This window comes from Canis lupus, chromosome 13 (assembly GCF_011100685.1).
Source record: "Canis lupus familiaris isolate Mischka breed German Shepherd chromosome 13, alternate assembly UU_Cfam_GSD_1.0, whole genome shotgun sequence".
Classification (NCBI taxonomy): Eukaryota; Metazoa; Chordata; class Mammalia; order Carnivora; family Canidae; genus Canis; species Canis lupus.
In genome coordinates, this window is record NC_049234.1 from 60,277,030 (window position 1) to 60,300,762 (window position 23,733).

At 32.8% G+C, this 23,733-nt stretch overlaps 1 protein-coding gene and 1 long non-coding RNA gene across 4 annotated transcripts in view; one reads left to right on the plus strand and one right to left on the minus strand.

Moving 5' to 3' along the window:
* Nucleotides 1-4,409: 4,409 nt before the first annotated feature.
* LOC102156718 lies at nucleotides 4,410-10,979 on the plus strand. Of its 2 annotated transcripts, XR_005369073.1 has the most exons (4): nucleotides 4,410-4,490; nucleotides 8,269-8,386; nucleotides 9,975-10,081; nucleotides 10,797-10,979. It is a non-coding gene; the product is annotated as an uncharacterized LOC102156718 (long non-coding RNA). The 2 variants fall into 2 exon arrangements; XR_005369072.1 differs by lacking the exon at nucleotides 9,975-10,081.
* Nucleotides 9,177-23,733, minus strand: part of SULT1D1 (sulfotransferase family, cytosolic, 1D, member 1) — a 36,255-nt gene continuing 21,698 nt past the window's right edge. Inside the window, exons 3-8 of one of the 2 annotated variants that reach the window (XM_038556239.1) lie at nucleotides 22,219-22,344; nucleotides 21,199-21,296; nucleotides 16,921-17,047; nucleotides 15,774-15,868; nucleotides 12,086-12,266; nucleotides 9,177-9,548 (exon numbers count right to left, since the gene is read on the minus strand). In XM_038556239.1, the coding sequence (XP_038412167.1) occupies nucleotides 9,436-9,548; nucleotides 12,086-12,266; nucleotides 15,774-15,868; nucleotides 16,921-17,047; nucleotides 21,199-21,296; nucleotides 22,219-22,344 (740 nt within the window). In that variant the 3' untranslated portion in view covers nucleotides 9,177-9,435. Of the gene's footprint in view, nucleotides 9,549-12,005; nucleotides 12,267-15,773; nucleotides 15,869-16,920; nucleotides 17,048-21,198; nucleotides 21,297-22,218; nucleotides 22,345-23,733 lie in introns of both variants that reach the window. The other variant, XM_038556240.1, reaches the window with a different exon arrangement.

Genomic DNA, 23,733 nt, shown 5'->3' on the forward strand with positions numbered 1-23,733 from the left:
GGTAGGGACGCCTGGGTGACACCATGGTTGGGCATCTGCCCTCAGCCCAGGGAGTGGTCCTGAAGTCCTGGGATCGAGTCTCACATCGGGCTCCCTACATGGAACCTGCTTCTCCCTCTGCCTGTGTCTCTGCCTCTCTCTCTCTGTGTCTCTCATGAATAAATAAATAAAATCTTTAAAAAAAAATCTGTAGGAGGTAAAGGCATAGAAAGTGTAGAATGGTGTATTATAACTCATACCTTACCTCACTCACACTATCTGTGTCTCCTTTGTCCAGAATATAACCTGTTTTGTTATGCCATGACTTCTTTTTTAAATCCTCTTCACTGGGGGGCCTGGGTAGTATAGTTGGTTAAGTGTTGGACTCTTGATTTCACCTCAGGTCATGATATCAGGGCTGTGGATCAAGCGCTGTATCATGCTCTGTGCTCAGTGGGGTTTTTGCTTGAGATTTCTGTCCCTCTGCCCCTCCCCCTGCTCTCTCTCTCTTTCAAATAAATAAAATAAGTCTTTGAAAAAAATAAAAAAAATCCCCTTTAATATCTGGTCTGCATCATTTTCAGCCAATTATATTAGAGATTTAAGGCTGAAGGTCAGAACTGAAGGTATTTCCTAAGCTTGTGGCTGTCACTTTGCTATCTGCATAGTCTGGGAAACACTCCTTAATTTGTCCAGTGCCAATTTTCTAATTTATAAAGCACTGACTTTGTTCAAAATGAAGTAGGATTGTGTAGTGAAGCAGTATTGCCTGGATTCAAATACCAGTTCTGTTGGACATTAGGGAAGCTGCATATTATCTCTGTTTCAGCCGTGTCTCATATAAAAAGGGGAAATGTATTAAATTCATAAAAATTATGCAAACTTCAACATGTGTTCATGAAGCACTTAGTACCATTCTCTAGTGGTAGGAAGTACTATGCAAATATGAACTCTTATCATTAATCATCCAGCATTCACTTTCTAATTCACTAGCAGGATAGGTTGGGACAATGGATATGGTTTATGAGCAGTGACAGACAGAAATTAGCTATTTCACTGAATTTTTAATAAGCCAGATGCAGTTATGCTCAGAGTTTTGTCCACAACAAGAGTAACTTTATTCCCATGAAACTGTCATCCACAACTGGCTTCCGTCTCAACTGTCCTAAATCTGCTTTGCTTTAGAGAGCAGGCTTTAGAAATTGTGTTTTAAGTTTTCCATTCCATTGCCTCAGAAAGCTCCATCAGGACACCTGGGATTGCTACTATGTGCTTATATGGGCAGTGTAAGGTGTCAGTGGTTGTCTGTATCCTTCCTCTCTCTAGTTTTCTTATTATTTTCTTTTAACCGCCAAACCCCCCAAACTCAGACACTATAGGCATCCACTGCTCCCCACATTGTTCACATTTGCTGTTACCAAAATTGCTTATGGGAATTCCGAAGCCCTCATAGTGCTTTGGACAGGGCTCTTATGAAAGACACAGCAATAAAAATTATAACTTCTGTTTTATTGAGAGTGTATTCACTCTCCAAAGAAAAGTACCTCATGGATTGCTGAGTTAAAATATGGTTTTGATATATCAGTCTCATTTAAAATCTTTAGCAGATATCTAACAAGGCAATGTGAGTGGATCACGCATATCAGTGCAAGTTATTTGACTGTCAGAACTGTATGGGCACAGATGTTACTCTTTTTTGACATTTCCTTAAATGAGGAGTGTCCCTAAACTCCACAGTGCCAAAGCCAGTGCTTCTTCAAACTGCATTTCTAAATTTTTATGTGGTCCTTGTTTCTTTCATTTTTTTGGCAAAAAAAATACATAAGACATTTTATTTTGTGCCATTATGTAGTAACCTCTAGTCACCAGGAGTCGTGAGAAATCAGATGGAAAGAATGAAAACACAAAATAGGATTTTGCACTGTGGCAAACTAACGTTTAGAAAAACCTTTATAGCAACAGATACTGCAGAGCTAATGAAGTCAGGGAAACCCTGCAATGAAAGATACCCCTCTCTGGTAAGACTGTGAGTTGATAATATTAATAGTACCTTGTTAGGATTTGTTATCAGAAGCCTGCCTCTATGTGGGTCTGTGATCAAATGTGCACTGTCTACACAGACCTGCAAATGGAAGCCCTAGTATTAAGCTGCACTACTAGCTCCTGGCTAGTAGTGGCTACTGATGCCTGAGAACTGCAAATACAAATATTTTCTACAGAATACTGTCTTAGTATGAGTGTCTTTGGATTCCAATCTGTAAAATTCGTCCAACTATTACCTCACAATAAAATTGTGTAATATCGGAGGAAATAATCCACTACAGAAAAGAGATTTGTGGAAAGATCTAAGTTTTTCAATAATATTCAGTGTTGCTTTTATCAGAGTTTAAACTAATTAAGATAAAACATTTTAAGAAATAAGATATCAATAAACATTAAACTATCAAAATTACTCTGCAGCTGCAAGAAAATACTGAAACTAATTTTAAAAATTAAAATCATAGAAATAAAAAATTCAATGGATTGTCGAACAACATAACAGTACAACAGAACGACACTAAATAACTGAAGAGTCCTAAAAAAGAATGACCCCAAGAGAGCCTGTGAAAAGGAAGAGTAAAAGAACAGAGATGTAGAAAATAGGATAAAATGGGAAATTCTAACATATGTGTAATTAAAGTTCGAACAGGAGAGAATAGAAAGAATAGGGGAGATAAGTTATTTAAAGAAATTGTGGATGAAAATTCCAGAAATAATGAAATATGTGGCTTCCCAGGCTCAAGATACACAACATGTTGCAGAAAAGATACATATTTTTAAAACTTACAGGTGTGAACTTGCAAATATCAAAAGGAAGAAAATATCTTAGAAGCAAGAAAAAAAGATGACACATAAAGGAATAATAATTGGGCTGCCAATTAAATTCACAAGCAATGATAAAAGGTAGGGGCTATAGAATAACATACTGAAGTGCTGTCAGAAAATATCTGTGCAATTTGAATTGTGTGTAGCAAAATAATTTTTAAGAGCAAGGCTAAGACATTTTATGATTTTAAAAGCCAAGCATTCACCGCCAGTGGAACTCCACTACGAGAAATGTTAAAGAGTAAAATTAAAGAGAGAAAGCAATCCTGGTAGATGTTCAAGAAGGCATGTTAAGAAAGCATGACGGTTATTATAAACAAGTCCTAATTGTATAAAACTAAAACAATCTGGGATTTATAGGATTAAGACTATATAACAAAACTTAAATACAAGACAAAATTAGCATATTAATTTAAAAGGATCTAAGTTCCTTATATTAGTTGGAGGGGAAAGTTCAAGATTTTGATTATGTTTAAATCTTGTTAATTACCGCATGAAAAATTTTGAGAAGAGTTACTAAATTAATAATGATAATGAAGCATATAATTTTGAAGCAAGTAGAAGTGGAAGCATGAATAAGGAAAAATCAATCCAAAAGAAGCAAGAAGTGAGGAAAGAAACTGAAAGGAGACAGAGAAAGAAGATGAGAAAGAATAAATATAAGCATAAAATAAAATGGCAGAAACAAATCCAAATGTATTTGCAATTATAATAAAAAGGGATTAAATTTACTATCAAAATACAGATGACTAGATCAGGAAAAAAGATGTAGCAAAAGTCTTTTACAAGAAAATACATAAAGCATAAAGAATGGTAAGACTAGAAATAAAAGGATGATATATATATATATATATATATATATATATATATATACCTGCAAAATACTAATCCAAAAAAATTATTCAGTATATTGAGATTAGTTAAAAAACACTTGAAGACACCTACCATTTCTAAGGAAAAGTAAATCACTGAATAATGATATAAATTTTATTCTAAAATTGCAAACTACTGGACACAGACCTTAAACACTTCACAAAAATTAACTCAAAATGGATCACAGATCTAAATGTAAAATGAAAAGTATAAACTTCTAGGATATAACATAGGAAAAAAATGTCAACGACCTTACACATTGTGATAACTTTTTAGTTATGACACCAAAGACACAATCCATGAAAGGAAGAATTGAGAAACTAGAATTCTGAAGATTAAAAAAACTTTTTGGTCTTTGAAACACACTGTCAAAAGAATAAAAAGACAAGCCACAGCATGGATGAAAGTATTTGCAAAAGGCATATCTGATAAAGGACTATTTTCCAAAATGAACCAAAAAACTTTTTTTCCCAAAAAAACTCTTAAAATTTAAAAATAAGTAAATAAATAACCCAGTTAAAAAATGGGCCAAAGACCTTAGTTAGCATGCACCTCATCAAAGAAATGATACAGATGTCAAATAAAATGATGAAAAGATGCTCCACATCATATGTCATCAGGGAAATGCAAATTAAAACAACAGTGAGATACTGCTATAAAAACCTATTAGAATGATCAGAATCTAGAATCCTGACAACGTCAAATCCTGGCAACAGGAACTCTCATTCATTGCCTGTGAGAATGCGAAACGGCACATCCACTGTGGAAGACAGGTTGGCAGTTACTTATAAAACTAAACACACTCTTACCATATGCTCCAACAATCACACTCTGTGGCACTGTCCCCAAAAACTTGAATATTTTTGTCAACATAAAAATGTGCAGGGATGTTTAGAACAGTTTTATTTATAATGACCAAAAGTTGGAAACAACTAAGATGTCCTATGGTAGGAGAATGGATAATTAAACTCCAGCACTCCAAAGAAATGGACTACCAAGCCACAAAAAAACATGGAGGAAAACTAAATACTATATACTATACAGTTCTAATTATATGACATTCTGAAAATGACAAAATTATCGAGACAGATGTTAGTGCGGAAGAGGGAATGAATAGGCAAAACAGGATGTTTAGGACAGTAAAACTACTGTGTGTGAGAATAGTAGATGCGTTGATATATGTTTACATATAATTATATACATAAATTATACACGTTTATGTATTTTATATATAAATATTATACCAAGTATACAATCCATTTTTAAGTTACCTTAAAAGAATAAATCTGGCTGTGACAATTTTGGTTAAAATTTTTCAGGGATTCCCCATACTTTTGGTTAAAGTTAAAAACCCTTATATTTTCATTGGTAGAGTCTTTCTTAAAGTCCTTGGTTGAGATTAAAACTTGAATATTTTCTCACTTTCTTCAGCATAGTACTTATATTTTTCTTTCCACTTTGAAAAAATGAAAATACAGGACATACTAATGGACATGATTTGTAAAGCTAGTTTATTTTTGGTGTAAATTGTTCAAGGAATCACATGTAATTCTATATTTACTAAAAAGATTTAGTTAGTATAAAAAATGCCGATTTTTCATGTTGAAAAATTTTATCTCCTTAAGAAATTGGAAACAACAGAAGGTAAGTTACTTCCCCTCTTTGGATGTGATCTTGTAGGAGAGAAACCATATATATAAAATGGAATTCTCTATCTCATTCTTTAATCTTCTCTGTTTCTCTTCCTCTTTTCCTCCTCCTTCTCTCCCTATCTTACTAATTCTTTAAAACTACTTTAACTAATTCTTCCTTTGTTTTCTTTAACATTTAGTATGGACATTCTGGTCTGTATCTATTAATTTTGATTCTAATAATTCTCCCCACATCTTCCTGGTCTCTATCTTTTGGTGTATAGATTAATGACAGTTAATTGTCTAAAAAGTTCTATAAAATTCTAAAGAAAATGCCCCTCTTTCCTTCTAGAGACAAAAACAATGTTGACAGGCAATATATACTGTCTCTCACAGCTAAATAATACCATATCAGAATTTCAGAGATATTTAATGTCTGAACAAAACAAACTGACACTTAATATGTAGCCCCATATCTCTCTTTGATTTATTCATTTGTAAATTTCCCAAAGAAAGGAGCCATGTGCTCTGCATTTGTTTCTAACATTGACTAGTGTTATATAGGAACATAGATCATTAATTTGTTCATTAATTGGTTGATGGAAACCAGTGAAAATCAAGTATGGGATAGTGTGCTTTAGAGAAACAGTCCCTTTCAATGATCCCTTAAGAATTCTATTTATTTTTATGGTTTTAATTTTTCTAAATGTTGCCATTCTGAATAGAATATATATTAATTTAAATCATATATATTTTTATTCATATTCTTCTTCCCGAGGAGCAGCTCTGATTTCTTTCTCTTTCTTTAGGCTCTGTATAATCAATATATATATAGCAATATATATCCCAAGAGAATACCTAGGTTGGTATACACACACACACACACATGCATTATTATAACATGTAATATAATTATATGGTATTATAATTTATAATTAATATCATTATTACCATTATATGGTAATCTTATAACAATATTATGTAGTTACTGATTTATGAAACATTTTTCAGGCTTTATACAATTATATTTAATCAACAAGAATAAGTCTATTTATAATTATGCGTAGTTTGCTAAATCAATATCACAAGATATGAAAATTATGTCATTAGTTTGCTAAATTAATATCACAATAAAAGTGAAAACACATCATTTACTGAAACATAAAAGCAGCCACCTACAGTCTTGATCTTGAATATCTATTATTTTTTTATTTTACTTTGAGAAGTGTCATGTGACACTGTCTAGAATAGTATTGCAGCAACTGTCTTAATTGTTTTAGGTGAATGTAAGGTACTCAAAGTACAATACCACATTTCCTAATAGAGATTATGAACATACCAAACTCAATTACTCAGCTGCTATTTTCAATAAACTGAAATCTCCTCTCTTCAAATTAAAACTCTTGATGGTTATTATAAATACTAGAATAGTTGAGAGTTGAAAAGGACCAGGTTGATGAAATTACATGAGATTATAGTATTTATCAGTGAAAAGGTACTTCACATCATTTGCAGAGCAAATCAAATGTAGATTTTAGGTAAGTCCTCTCAAACTCTTCCATTTCAACTGAGTGTTGTAAGTAAACAGTATTTAATATTTTTAATGCTCAGAAAAGTGTGATTGTCATATTAAGTCAAGAATTACAAATGCAGTGCTAATGTTTTCTGAATCAAAATATTGGCAATGTGATCTGAAAATTACCTGCATATATATGAGAAAAAGAAGGCAAACATCTGAAATGAGACTGTTATGAAAATCCAGGGTATGTGGTTGCTATAGTTTATGGGATTGTTTGCCTTATCAAAGCCTACCATGTTTATAGTTGCAGCACTAATATTGAATACGAATTATGTTTTGTCCACAGTTGCATGTTGGCTATATTTTTTGATTCTCCACTGTTGCTCTCCAAAACCAAAATATAATAAAACCCCTGAAAACTAGCATATTTTAGGCCAAAAGTAATATCTTGATGTATTCAAAATACAATTTTATTTATTCATTTTTTTTAAAGATTTTATTTATTTATTCATGAGAGACAGAGAGAGATGCAGACATAGGCAGAAGAAGCAGGCTCCCCGCAAGGAGTTCAATGTGGCACTGGATCCCAGATCCTGGGATCATGCCCTGAGCCAAAGACAGACACTTAACCCCTGAACCACCCAGGTGTCCCTTAAAATACAATTTTATATCTTCATTGAATAAAGGAAACACATGACATAGAGGATATTCGGCAGAAGTTTGGGATGGCAACTTCCCGATGGTTCATTTCAACGACATTGTATTGGAAAACCAGTGTCAGTTATTTGTATTATAGAACAAATCTCACTACATCCTAATATATGATTTAGGGAAAATCATTTAAATTCTTTGTGATTTTCTCTATCTTTAAAGACGTCATTACTATTATTATTTTTACTTATTTTTTTAAAGATTTATTTATTTTTCTTGGAGAGTGAGCACAGGGGGAGAGGCAGAGGAGAGGAGAGAGCAGATTCCCTGCTGAGCAGGGAGCCTGCGGGAGGGGGCGGGGGTCTCCATCTCACAGTCCCGAGTTAATGATCCAAGCCAAAATCAAGAGTTGGGTGCTTAACCAACTGAGCCATCCAGACTCCCCAGTCATAATTATTTAGAATATCTATAATGTGAAGAAAAGTGACAGGTACTTCGAGATCTAAGGTAAGTCAAAATAGGAAATAAATATGGATTAAAAGAAGTTTGAAAACTCAGCTTGTGACATCCAATATCGATTATTTTATTATTAAATCTCTACTCTGTATATATATCATAGTCAAGAAAAAAATAAAAACAAAATCAAAGAATAGTTATTATTTATTCCAATGTGAAGGTTTTTGAAACAAAGCAGTTTCTCTTATTGTTTTCAAATGCATGAAATTTGACAACTGTTATTTTCCCCATCAGAGGAGATTTTCAATGATCTTTGTAAATGTGTAAACACACCTGGATTGGCTGGATGTCATGAGGTATGATTAACGTGCAGTAGCAGCAATTTGCAAACATGGAAGAGAGACAGTACAGGGTAAGTTAATAAGGAATGTGGGGATAAGAGTGAATACCTGTTAAAAAAAAAAAAAAAAAGATCAGAACCAAATTGTCCTTTCTTTCTGCTTTTTGTGGTTAAGTGCACTGCCAGGTTACTGACTAGGAAATGTAGGAAAAATTAGAATACCTTTTTAAAGAATTGAATGAAGATCAGTTAAAGTGAAGCCATGAAAGTTGTATAGCATGATGTATGACACACAGCTCTCAATAAATATCAGCTCTTGATATTGTGGCTATTTCTTATGTTTTTCTTACAATTATTTCTCTGTATATTCTTTTTATTGCTATCCTGGCCTAAAGATCTTTGAATTCAGGACCCATGTTTTATATTTTGTCATCTCTGAGGCACAATATTTATACACAATTTATTAGTCTGATATTATGGTAACTGATGACTTTGTTTACGTAACTACTGCATTATTATGCAAGCAATACTTTGGTAACACGTTTGTTTACTTCTTTCTTGTTGCTGTTTAAGATCATGAACATACAAACTATAGCGGGAGACTAAGATTGATTTTGATAAACTATCCAAATGGAATCTACAGTAAACCATTCTAGGGCAATATACTTCAGTAAATTCCTTGCACAAAAATGTCATTGTTCTTATATTACTCTGGTATCCGTCTAAACATATAACAAGGAGAAATTAAAACCTTTTTAAGGGGATATTTGGTTCTAATTCACCCATCTTGAAGACTCCCCTAAATATCTGCTGTGCAAGTCCAGTGACCCAAAACTTGAATTTAAAAAATAAAGCAGGTGTATTTATAGATTTTAAACTTTGTTTTATTATTTTGTCTTTAAGAAGAGTAAGAACATTGTGGAAGGTAATTAAAATCATACAGACAGTATTGGTTTTTTATATGTAGACTTTGAAATTCTTTGAATATTCTATTACAAACCACTAATATTAGTAAATAGAGAAAATTAACATACAGAATTCTTGTCACTAAATGTTTGAAGGGATATTTTTTCTTTTAATTTAAGTGTCAGTTAAACAAGTCGGAGAAAGAGCAGGACTTCTTAAATCTCTGAACGAAACCGCAGTGTAGAACCTTTCATTTTCTTTTCATAATCTCTTTCAAATCTTTCATACTGGGCTACGGTGAATTGGTTTTTCCAATCTCCTGAAATACCTGAAAAGAAAGATTAAATGTACATTTGAGACTACTATAAAATTTCCTTAGATCAGTTTTCATTTGAATTACCACACGTGTATTTTTAAATCTTCAACGTTTTCATATCCATTTCATTACTCCATCCTTTCAAACTCTTGGGCCTTCTTAGTTTTCTAAAAATCCCCATGGATTTTTTCCAGTATCCTATATAAAGAAGTAATCCCTTCAATAGTTTCAAGAAATGTCACTGGGAGAAAATCCAATGTCTCAAAATCTATATTTTTTGGCCCTAAGAGCTTTGTTAACAAAAAAAGAGATAATTTTTCAGTCCTTTTAAAACTATATTTTCCAATGTTAAGTGATAACTTATGAAAAAATTTCTATGATCAAGTAAGATTTGGAAGTGACTGGGTTAAATGTAATTAAACATATGTGTTATTACAGGATTGCTCAGTCTTCAAAAGACTAACCATATCTAAAACCTTTAAGGAAAGACAAGGGACATAGTATTTGCAAAGAATATCTGATAAAAACAATGGCATTTCTCACAGGTAATCCAGAATTCATTTGCAAGCCTAGTTTTAGGGAGAAAAAAGGGAGTGGGGGAGAAAATATGGCAAAATAACTTTGTTCATCTGTCCCAGGATTTCTCAACTTTGGCATTTTATTTTATTTGTTTATATTTCCACTGTTGACATTCAAAGCCAGACAACTGGCTGGGTGGATGTGGGAGTTGCTCTGTGTATTATAGTGTGTTTTCAGCAGGATTCTCAGCCTGTACCCATTATATGCCTATAGCATACTCTTAGTCAGAACTATCAAAAATGTCTTTGGATGTTGTCAAACATTTCCTGGAAGGCAAAAATCATACCTGGCTGAGATCCAAATATTCCTAGAAAGACTTACCCATGGCATACTTTCTAACTTTCTAAAAAAAAAAAAAAACCACCTCTGGAGGCACAAAGATACATCATAATTAATGAAATTACCCTTAATAGTCCCTATATAAGTTCTTACCAAAGTACTTGTTTCTCCAAAATTGTCTTAGATTATATTAATAATTTTCCACTCTCTACTGTAAGATTTTATACCTCTGCCCACTGACATGTGTTGTATGACTCCTCTTTGCCTCATTAACTTTGGGCTTCAATTTTTCTTTTGCTTTGGTTAATAGAATTTGAATCTGTGCAATATATACCACATCTAAATAGCAACTTTAAAGGCATTGTAAGTTTCCAACACCTCTTTTGTTTTCCTGTCTACTAGAATATTGGGCATATCCCACAAATGGGTAGCTTTTTCAGCCTGGATTTCAGAAAGAGAAGACATAAGAAACTGAGACCATGAAAACCAAGTAAAACTGAACAGATTCAAAAGAATAAGCAAAACTGATGTATGGCCCACATTCACCAACGTTAAACAAAAAATAAAACTTGTGGTTTTAAGCCACTGAGATTCTTGAAGTCTTTTTTTTTTTTTTAAGTTTCAGGGTGCCTAGGTGGTCAGTTAGTTAAGTGTCTGCCTTCATTTTAGGTCATAATCCCAGGGTCCTAGGATGAAGCCCCACATCAGGCTTCCTGCTTAGTAGAGAGCCTGCTTCTCCCTATCCACCCCACTCATGCTCTTTCTCTCTCTCTCTCTCAAATAAATAAAATCTTAAAAAATAAAAATAAAAAAAGATTTCATTTACTTATTTGAGAGAACAAGAGACGAACAAGCAGGGGGAGAGGCAGAGGAAAAGGGACAAGCAAGCTCCCCACTGAACAGAGAGCTTGATGCAGGACTCCATCCCAGAACCCTGGGATCATAACTTGAGCAAAGGCAGATGCTTAACTGACTGAGCCACTCAGGTGCCCCATGGAGTTGTTTGTTTCACAGCAGAGCTAATACATACATAAGTAACAGAATCTATGCTTCTCTGTCTGTCTCTCTGTCTCTTTCTCTCTCTCAACATGCAATTCAATTTAACATATTTTTATTAAGTGACTATTTTTGCAAGATGCTAGTTATATATACATTGAGATAATGCTAGAGATGCAATGATTTACCATATCATAGCAACAACCTCAAGGAATTGACACTTTTCATCATTCACTTGGTATGCCTAACATCATTTAAGCTGACTACTCACCACAGCAAAAATTTTAAGGAATATGAAGAATATTTAGAGAGTTCAGACAAATGAAAGGCATTCTTCTGATATAGCAAAGGAGGCCAAGACTCATGCTTATCAATACATCAGCTCTTGAGTAAACATTTCTCCTTAGAAGGTTTGCCTTACATGTTAGGCTTATAGAAATTATAGTTTATTTGCCACAAATTATTAATATCCCCTAAGTTTTTTTTGTTGTTGTTGTTCCTAATTTTCTTTTTTCTTGCCATCATATTCAATCTCTTTCCATTTCCTATAATATGGCTATACTCTCCATGACTGTAATTAGCAAGCTGTATAGAAACTAGTATATGATTTCTCACCCTTTCTCATGAAAGGAGATACAGAATGATCCATGACTGTAATTAGCAAGCTGTATAGAAACTAGTATATGATTTCTCACCCTTTCTCATGAAAGGAGATACAGAATGATCCATATCAAAATCTGGTATAGTGGTATAATTTGTACTTGGATTCTGTTTCATCACATTGAAAGAGCTGTGATAGAGGATTTTATCCACAGTTTCTTCTGACAAATCTTTCTCTAGAAACTGTAACAACTTCTGAATTTCATGTTTTGGATTCTAAAAAAAATATAAAGAGAAAGAATTATTTCAGAGAGATTTAATCATAAAATAGGCAATGCATTTAATAAAGTTCTACATATGTCAATGTGGTAAAGGAAATTATTTTATATTTTTATGTGCACTTTTTATTTTGCATTCCAAAGTACATGTCCTAGTCTTGGCCAGGCAATCATCTGCTAAAAAGAAGAGTAAATTTTGTTTGTTTGTTTTTTTCTTTCTCAAATTTTTAAATTTAAATTCTAGTTAGTTAATATATAGTGTAACATTGGTTTCAGGAATAGGATTTGGTGATGCATCTCTTACATATAATACCCAGCACTCGGGATCCCTGGGTGGCGCAGCAGTTTAGCACCTGCCTTTGGCCCAGGGTGCGATCCTGGAGACCCGGGATCGAATCCCACGTCGGGCTCCGGGTACAAGGAGCCTGCTTCTCCCTCTGCCTATGTCTCTGCTTCTCTCTCTGTGTGTGTGTGACTATCATAAATAAATAAAAAATTAAAAAAAAACTTAAAAAAAAACCCAGCGCTCATCATAGCAAGTGCTCTCCTTAATACCCATAATTTTGTTTCAAAAAATGCAGAAAAATGGGTTAATATTCAATCTTTCACACTCAAAAATATAATTAATCTGTAGAATAACAAGTGGTAATAAAGCAAGCTACTATTATTATAAGGTATAATGTTCAAAATCCTTGATCTCCTTTTTAAAATCATATCTAATATCAAGAATAGATTACCTACCAAAAATGTTTTTTTAAAGATTTTATTTATTTATTTATTTATTTATTTATTTATTTATTAGAGAGAAGAGAGAGAAAGAACACGAGCAGAGGGGGCGGGTGGTGAGGTGCAGAGGGAGAGGGAGAAGTAGGCTCCCAGCTAAGCAGGGAGCTGGATCCTGGGCCCAAGACCTGAGCCTAAGGCATAATCGACTGAGCCACCCAAGCACTCCTATCCACCAAGCATTTAAAAAATACTCATCCTTCTTAAACTCTTCCAAAAAAGTAGAAGAAGGAGTAATACTTCCAAACCCATTTTACAAGGCCAGCATTACTCATATACCAAAACCAGATGAGAATAACACAAGAAAATAGCAGATTAACATTTTTGGTAAAAATCAATGCAAGAATCCTGGGCAAAATATTAGCAAACAAAATTTAACAGCACATTAAAAGGTTTTAATCCGTGATCAAATGGGATTTATCCCAGTGATGCAAAAATTGTTGAACATTAGCAAATCAATCAATGTGATAGACGATATTAACAAAATGAAGGGTGTAAATCATATGGTCATTTCAAAAGATGCAGAAAAAGCATTTGGCAAAATTCAACATCAATTTATGATAGAAACTCTCAACAAAGTGGTGTAGAGGGAATATACCACAATTATGAAGGCTGTATATGACAAGCCCATAACTAATATATTCAATATTGAAGAGCTGAAAGCTTTTCCTCTAAGATCAGGAACTGCAGTCAACAATAACTGTAGTTAACAAACAATGCTGCATCGTATATTTGAAAGCTGCTAAAAGAGTAGATGTTAAAAGTTCTCATCACAAGGAAAAAATAACAACGTATGGTGATGGATATCAGCTAGAATTACTGTGATCTTTTCATAATATATACATATATTGAATCATTAGATTGTTAATATTATGTTATATATCAATTATGGCACAATTTAAAAAAAACAGATTATTTATCTCAGAGAGTGATAGTGGAAAGAAAATACTCTTTCTATCTCTCTCTCCTACCTAGATTTTTTGATAGTATAAATATATGAGGTAAAGTAAACAAAATCCTGTCCATTTCCAGCCTAAGGAATGGTATGGAAGAGAAAGAGGCAACAATGAAAAGGAGAGATACATTTGATGTATTCCTTATGATTTCTGTGCTCCAGACTCCATAAGATACCTTGTAAGAATAGTGAAAAAGTAGCATTCAGACCAAATAGTTTGTGCCCTGTTACCCACTACAGAGATGATCTTCTTGATGGTCCAAATCAAACTGAAGCTGAAAGCCATAATCTTAGTGACCTCATGAAATCAGGCAGAAAAGCAATCTGTTTAGGTTTATTGAGCTACCCATCTCAATTCATGGAAACAGAATCAGAGAATTTCTGTAGTGGCTCTAAAATAATCTATTTCTTGTATAAGCAGAAATAAACTTGGTGGAGATCAGCACACATTTTATTCAAGGAGAAGAATCACAGTGAAAATTGAAGTCCAAATTGTGTCAAGTCTATCCTGTGAAAGTTAAATGAAAGTGATGGGAAAAATGTACACCATTCAGGCTTGGAATGGGAATATTTGGGATGGATTTGATGGCACAGAGACTCTGGAACTCTTGAGTAATTTTGAGCCTCTCCACTCATATTTAAGGACACTAAACTTCTTTTGCTTAAAGACCTTATTATGATCTAACATGGAAGATTTTCTTTCCTGATAACACCTATCCTCTTCAGGATCCACCCCAGCCACCCCCCCTTGTTGCTTCAAGACACATAATTAGAGTAATTGGTCACCCTTTAATCCAGAGTGACTGGTAAAAACTGGTTTAAACAGGATGTAGAAGAATCTGGGAATCTAATGAATCTGCCAGAGGGGGTCACTTTAGCTGGGTAAGGCAATTTCCCTAGAGGCCATAGAACAGATTTCCCGAATAAGAGATGAAGGGTAGTCATAGTTATCTAAAGGAATTTAGGTGTGAACAAGCTGCCTGAAACACATTCAACTTAAGAAATGCAGAACATTTCTTAAATGGACTATTTGAATAATCAGATCAGGATAAATTTTTGATCAAATTGGAGAATGAATTAATTTTCACACTAATAACCAGATAGAAGATGAAAAAATAAAAACTAGATGTCTTATAAATTAAATTACATGTTTTCTTTACTGTGCTTACCCCTTGGGGAAACAATCACAAATAAAATCATTTTAATCCCTACATCCAAGGAGCTTACATTATATTAGAGTAGGGCAAGAAAACATAAGAAACACATATGTCAAATAATGAGTGGTAGTAAATGATATGAAAAGAACAATAGCAAAAGAGATTTTAACAGATAATAAAAGGTGGATTATTTGACATTATGGACATGAAAGAACTCTGGAGTGTTAACATTTAAGTTAAGACATGAAGGATGAGAAAAAGATAATTTGAAAATAGTGGGAAAAAATATTTTGGACAGGCTCACTTAGTAAGAAAAGGAAAAGTGACAGCAGAAGAGGTTGGAGAGATAGGGACTAAATAATGCTGAACTTTAAATTATCTTAATGATTTTGTATTTCACGTAGAAACAGAAATCATTGACAGATTTGAAGAAGTGGGCATACTCTCATTTATATTTCCAGATAATTTTCTCTGAGTGGACAATAGAAGCAAAACGAGGTACTTCAAATAAGATAGTTGCCTAAACTAGAGCAGGAGGCAGTAGTGATACAAAGAAAGATGAATCTGAGGTTTCCCCCCAAAATTAAAAAAAATTATAGTTGCCTCTTACCTCTTTCATGTCTTCATAAAATAGATAAAAGATACGATAATCATTCCTCTTCTCCCACCAGCCCTTCACATGGTCATACCAAGAACCAAAAGCCACTAAGGTGAAAGACACAGTGTTTGGAAAATTAGAACTATTTATGTAAAGAATTGTTAAATATTATTCCAAGTCATTATTACCAACCCAAACACACTTATTAGTTCAAGAAAGAGGGATGGTAGGATAATTAACCCTGTTCTCATTGAATTTGTAATCTATTTAGGAGGGAGTAGCAGGGAAGTTCATAGAAGAAGGAGAAAGGGAGAGAAAATCATAGAGATGAAGAAGTTAATGAAGGGCTGTGGGGGAAGAGAGTGTATTTGGGTCTAAGAAGAAGAATCAGGTTTTGATAAGAGTGAGTAGACATTCCATGGACAGAGAATAGTCCAAGTAGCAACAGGAGTAAAGGTTTGCAAGATATCATTGAGATGTTCTTGCCTTGGAAAGAGTTTTTAATAGAAGAATGTTTATATGAGAATTTTAAGTAGAGCTACTACTATTGGCATAAATGTTTTCCTGGAAGAAAGAATACAAAGGTAGAGAAACAGAGCCTTGAGGCTAAAATCATCACCCTAGAATTTTCGGTTTATATAGTAAAAATAAGGGAATGGTAAAGAAAAGAGAATCCAAGAAATATGTATAAAATCAAAACAATACAACAGCCGCACAGCAAGAGAAGAAAAGTTGTCACTAAGCACTAATGAAATAAGACTAAGAACTGAAATATCTGTGTTAACATGTTTCCCAAAAGTTCTTTTTTTTTTTTTTTAAGATTTTATTTATTCATGAGTGACAGAGAGAGAGGCAGAGACATAGGCAGAGGGAGAAGCAAGCTCCTCACAGGGAGTCCAATGCGGGAACCCTGGAATCACGCCCTGAGCTAAAGATAGATGCTCAACCGCTGATCCACCCACGCGTCCCTGCCAAAAGTTCTTAAAAGGAAGAGACAACTATATATTCTGCTTCCTCTATAGTCTACCTAATACATTAGTGGAGTGCTAGGCAAATATTAGGTTTATAATAAACGCAGATTTATGTTTAACTGTTCTATCTCCTGGCAAAAAGACTTTTCACTATAGAACTCCTTGATTAAAGTAAGAGTTGAACCTACCCTTCCCAGTCATGAATTTATCCAGGAATTCCTCCCAGGTACCAGCCTTTGGGTGTATTTTTGCCATCTGGTAGAAATAATAGTAAGATACAGCCACATCTTTAGCATTTCGTGCAACATACACCATCTGTGGGGAGATATGGCAATCGTCATTTCATTTATATTATTTAATAGTTGGTAAACTTTTGCTTATCTTGCAAGAATGCTGATTATTTCTTTTCTACTTCCTGATCTCAGCATTTACATGTATATCCTGACATGGAATATTCACGATTATGTATCATTTTAACATAAGACTTGTACTTTCACACCCTGTTTCTCTTCAGCCTTTGAAAAGAACATCTCAAAACACAGAAAACCAAATAATTACAATAAATATTAAATTAACAAAAATGAGCTAATATTGTTCTTAAATTAAGAATTTTTGTATATCACTTATTAAGACATGTAAAAAGAAACATAAAAGTTACAAAACATGAAAAAGATAAACATTCTTTTATTTTTAATTTTTTTTGTTGTTTTCTTTAGAGGAGGGATAAAGAGAAGGTAAGGGGCAGCAGGAGAGGGAAAGAGAGAATACCAAGCAGGTTTCACACCCAACACAGAGCCCAATGCTGGACTCAATCTCAAGACCATGAGATCATGACCTGAGCTGAAATCAAGAGTTGAAACCTTAACTGACTGAGCCACCTAGGTATCCCTAAAGTAAAACTTTTAAAGCTGAAAAAAATGTCTTCTTTTTAACTGAAAATAAATTATAATCTGGGTACATTTAATCAACAATGATTAAACATTCTTCATTCTGTTCATGATCATGGCTACATACCAATTATTGCTGTTTATAATTTTGTGTGAGATTAAAATTTACTTTATGCATAGAGCCTTAAATCTGTTTGAAAACAGAAATTTCGAACATATTTTCCAATAGAAATGACATTGCTATGTCTCAGTGGTAATTAGGTTTTCAGGTAAGTCCACTGAAATCCATTAAGCTTACTTCTTATACCATATGACATACACTGCAGAGATCACTGACATATTAAGCCATTGCATAATATGGGCAAAGGAAAGTGACTGGCAAGAAGACAAAGCCCAATAGTATTCATAAAAATTAAACAAGATAACATACTCAGATGGCAGAGGATGTCTTATTTGTGTTTGCATTTATAATGACAATTACAATATCTGGTACATACACAGTAGCACTTCTATAAATGTTTATTGATTATGTACTTATTAAAGAATTTTGCTTACAGGAAGCTAAAACAGAATTCCAATGGAATTCCAAGGAGAAATTAAAAAAAATATAGTCAGATTTCAACATCCTTCTCTCTATAGCTGATAGAAAAATATGAAAAATGAGAAAGTGACATTAGTACAGATTTTGCATATATGAGAAGAATTTTAAAGGAATATCATAACAACTTTATTACAAAAATTTAACAGTTTAAGTGAAATGGATCAAGTCTTTAAAATGCATAAACTACGAAAGAGCATGCAAGGAAAAATACATGATCTGAATAATGAAATACATTGAGGAACATGGAAGACATAAATATTTATATGAAAGGCATTGAATTTATGGTTACAAATCTTTTCAGATGAAGAAAATTCCAGGCCTAGATTGCTTTGCTGGTGAATTGAACAAAATATTAAGAATGAAACAGTACCAATTCCAACCAAATACTTCCAGTAAATTGAAAAAGAATAAATACCTTCCAACTCATTTAATGAAGCCAGAATTACTCTAATACCAAAGAGATTATTCTCTAAGGATAAAGATATTACAATGGAAAGAAAGTACAGGTCCATATCTCCCGAAGACACAAATTATTTTAAAAATCAGCAAATTGGCCCCAATAATATATAAAAGACAACTATTAACACATATCATAAATTAATACAATCAATAATTAAATAAAAGGTGTGAAAGATTGTTTTAACACTTCAAAGTCAACTGACATAACTAATCATAGTAACAGACTAAAATAATGGAAAATCATATGATTGGTCTTAATAGACACAGAAAAAAACATTAGACAAAATCCAACATGTATTCCTGTTAAAAACTCAGCAAAGTAAGAATAGAACAGAACTTCCTCAGTTAGGTCAGTGGAATATACAAAAAAACCTCTAGGTGACATCACCATATGAATATTCCTTAAGATCAAGGGCAAGACAAGAGCATCTCCTCACTCCTATTCAGTATTATATTAGATGTTCTATCCAGTTTAATAAGTCAAGAAAAATAAGTAAAAAGCATCCAGATTAGGAAAAAAGAAGTAAGAATATTTCGTATTTTTTATTTTCTAAAAGCATGAACATCTATGTAGAACAATGAATTGGATCTACCAAAAAAAATCTGTTAGGTCTAGTATGTGAATTCAGCAAGTTTACAGGATAAAAGATTTAGTTGTCCATATGCTAGTAATAAACATTCAGAAAATAGTGTGTTTGTGTGTGTGTGCATGAAAAAGAGAGGAAAAGAGAGAATTACTATTATATCAGAAAATTTTAAAAAGGACATTGATACTTATAGATATTAAATAGATTCTTAGATCTAACGTGATAACCGAAACAATAAAGCCAATAGAAGTAAACAGAAGTGGGAATATCTTCATAACTTTGGGGAAGGCATTTTTTAAACAAATACACACCAAAAAATAGAAAATAAAGGAAAAACTGATATAATGACCAACCTCAAAATTAAGAATTTTTAAAAGAAGTTAAGAAAGTAAAAAAAAGGAAAAATAGAATGAATTAAGATATAAAATGTCCAATGATTTCATCAAAGGAATTGTACCAGAATATATAAGAATTTCTACCTAAATAATAGAAGAAAAGAAGCCCTTATAGGAAAAAAGGCATGGCACTTGAACAGATACCTCGGAGAAGGTATCTAAGCTATGTAAAAGTCCTTTAATTATTAGTCATTAGGGAAATACAAAGAAAACCACAGTGAAATGCCACCATACATCTACTAGTATGTCTAAAAATAAATATTTGTAGCTATATGTTTGTTAATGAGGATATAGAGTAACTTAAACTCTCACACTACTGGTCAAAGTGTAAATTGATCCAAGTGATTTGAAAAGATATTTGAAAATATCAAACTCAGCAAAGTCTTAGATTGCCTAAAGCTGGACAAATGGACACCTTAATTCCATTCCAAGATATAAAACCAAGAGAAATATGTAAATGTATGTGTATGTGTAATGGAAACTTATATAAGAATGTGCATTGAAGTACTTTTTAAATTACTGACAACAGCAACCACCCAACTGTCCACCAATAATAGTACTGTGGGTAAGTAGGTCGTGAAATATTCAAGTAGACATAATGGAATGCCTTATATCAGTGGTTTTCAAACATTATCATGGCTCAAATTCACCTAGAGGTTTTATTAAAACTCAGATCTGAACCTCATCCCCACAGTCTTTGATTCGCTAGTCTGAATTTAGCCTGAGATTTGCTTCTCTAACCTGCTATTTTTGCTCAGGGTACCACATTTTGTGATCCAGCAGGTTACATTAAAAAAAACAAAAACAAAGTTACAAGAATAAGAATTGATCTAATAAATATTATGTTCAATGAAATAAATTAAATATTCAAGATTATATATATTTTCCTATTGCAAACAAAATTGGCAAACTAATTTATGGTAAAAACATCAGGATAGTAGTTCTCTTTGAAGATAGGGATTGTTGCCAGAATGTGAAAAAACAGAGCTTTTGGGTGGCTGGTAATGTTCTATTTCTTGATCTGGGTGCTGGTTTCATGGGTACACTCACTTTGTAAAAATTCATCAAGATGTGTGCCTAGGATTTATGTGCATTTTTCCATAAATGTTATACTTGAATTAAAATGGTTATTTTAAAAAGAAGCCTAAAACAAATCCACTTATATATAATTATAAATCCATATTTATAAATTACAATTATATTGAATTCATGAGGAAGCATTTCTAGTATTATTTAAATAATTAAATATTTAAAAGTAGATACTGAGTGAAGAGATTTTGATAGAAAGAGAAATTTTAGAGAACAGAAAACCTCGAGATAACCAGTGCTTGGGCACTAAGTCTATATCTATATATCTATCGCACTGGTCTCCAATGGTATTATTTCAACCATTGGATATAGAGACCACATCATTATTTTTGGCATGCTTTATCCAGAGGTGGGAATCTCCCGTCATAATTTCTGCATGATGAGTAAAAGAAATTTCAGCACAAATAAGGATTTCTTTTTTTTTTTTTTTTTTTTTTTAACTTGCTACCTTGCAGTTATTCTTCCAAAATGAAGAAGGGAGAAGTTGAACAGGTAGGTGTGTTTTCACTAATCTAGGAGGCTGCATTTTTTTCAAATCCTCTATACCTGCAAGAACAAAAGTTAAATTCTATTATAAATGTGGAATCACAAAGGTCAATTACAATATAATCTAAGGCTTTGTAAACATTAACCCCACTATATGGCTTGAAATGACTATATAGCATTGGAGATCTATAATATCTACAACAAGATAAAAAAAATGATAAATTCTGGTTAGTTATGCTGTTTTATTTTCTATGCATAGAAAATGTATGTATATATGTATGTTTTATTTTCTATGTATAACAGACAATAACTGTAAAATCATATATATATATATATATATATATATATATATATATATATATATAACATATTTAATGGGCCAGGCTCCCAGGCAGCCAGCCTCATATATAATGTCTTGCTGAGGTAGAAACATCAATAGGCCAATGTCAAGACATCCAAAATTTTCCTTCATTTATCTTCTCTTGTACTCATTTACAATATGAGGAAATTGAACTAGAATATTTCAAAATCCCTTTCCAGCTTTCTTTATTTAATTTATAAGATCAAACTAAGCCATAAGGTTTATAACTAATCCTTAAAATTTTAATAATGCAAGACCACCCATAATTCTGTTTCTCAGGTCTGTGAATATCAGCTAATAAGCAGTAGACATGATCTTATTCTGGAACAAACATTGAATTTTCTGTATATAATGATTGTACATTTAAATGCTGAAGACTTCCATCTGTGCTATTAAGAAAAAAATACACTCATCAAAATTTTCTCTTATGCAGATATTGTCTTTGAGTGTAAGAGGCATATAATACGGTTATTAGTAGAATCAAATTCTTCTTCTACTATAGACATTTATGATTCAAATGTCCAAGGTCTGTCTATATCAATTCCATCATGACTCCTCTTGTCACCACAAAATGTTAGGGGGATTTATTCCAAGATGAAAAGGAACATTCAGGGAAAATACCATTCTCGAATCCAGGAATTATCAATTCCATGAACGGCACTCGTTTGTATATTGCATCCCGCTTACATTTCTCCACATCTCCATTGTTATAGATCAAATCCAATATTTCGCTGACCCAGGTTGTCCCTAAAGGAAAAAAAATGAAACACCTTTAAACTTTTCTGTCAAAAAGAGTATAAGAGGGTCAATATAGGTAGAGAAGTTGTATAACATCAAAAACAAAAATATCTTCCTTTCCATTCTCTTTTTCCAACGAGACATTTTTATCTATCTTGAACGTATATATATGTATTGTGTATGTGTGAATGTGAGAGAGTAAATTTGATTAAAATAATCATAAAGTTAAGCCATAATAAGGAAGTAAAACATGGGTAATTTAAGAGACAGTGTATAAATCATGTAGCACACCCTCCTGAGTGGAATGGAGAAGGAAGAGGTGGATTTCAATTGGTCCGACTAGCAATTTGTAAATTTCTTTTTAATATTAAAAATATTATTAGACTTTAGGATTGAAGAGTATTTGAGGGAAAAAAAACATTTGGTGGAGGTGTGAAAAAAGGATAAAGAGAACTTTGTGATGCATTTGTGATGAATAGTGTGTTATTCACAAACATAAGACAGTAGATTGTTAAGTGGATGGAGTCACTCTGGTCTTTATAAGATTGTGTCTCATTAATCTTGAGAAAGGTATTCAAAATACAGATAGCCCCCTATTTAAAATAGTTCAACTTACAATTTTTAAACTTCACAATGATGTGAAATTCAAGTGTTTAGTGGAAATGACCTTTGAATTTCAAATTTCGATCTTCTTCTGGGCTAGTGATAAGCAATATGAAGCTCTCTCTCTCGTGATGCTGCATTGCAGCTCCCAGGCAGCCAGACAATAATGAGGGCAAACAATGAAAACCTTATAACCAGTCTATACCACACAATCATTCTTTTTTTCACTTATGGTATAGTATTCAATAGATTACATGAGATATTCAACACTTTATTTTAAAATAGACTTTGTGTTAGATAATTTTTCCCAAATGCAAGCTAATGTCAGTGTTCTGAGCACATTTAAGGTAGGCTAGGCTAAGCTATGATGTTCACTATTAAATACATTTTCCACTTATAAGTTTATAGAGAGATAATATCATCATAAATCTCTATATAAGTATATGGCCTATTTGACTTCCTACAGTATTCAATGATCAGATTATTGATGCTGGGCTAAAAAAGCAATTAAAAGATAGGAGGAAAATATCTTTTTAACTGTTTCCATCCCTTCCTCTTTACCAAACATGTAATGAATGATAGTCTCTAAATTGAATATTCATGAGTGGAAACTAAAAAATTAAATTAAATAATTAATCTATGCACTGAATAGATATTTGGTGAATGACCTGCATAAGCATGTGCCTTTGGATAGGTTCCATAAATTACTTTAGGCCTCTCTTTTAGTCCTTTCTGATGGACAGTTCTTCCTCCTCATCCTTTCTTTTTTTTAAGACTTTATTTATTCATGAGAGA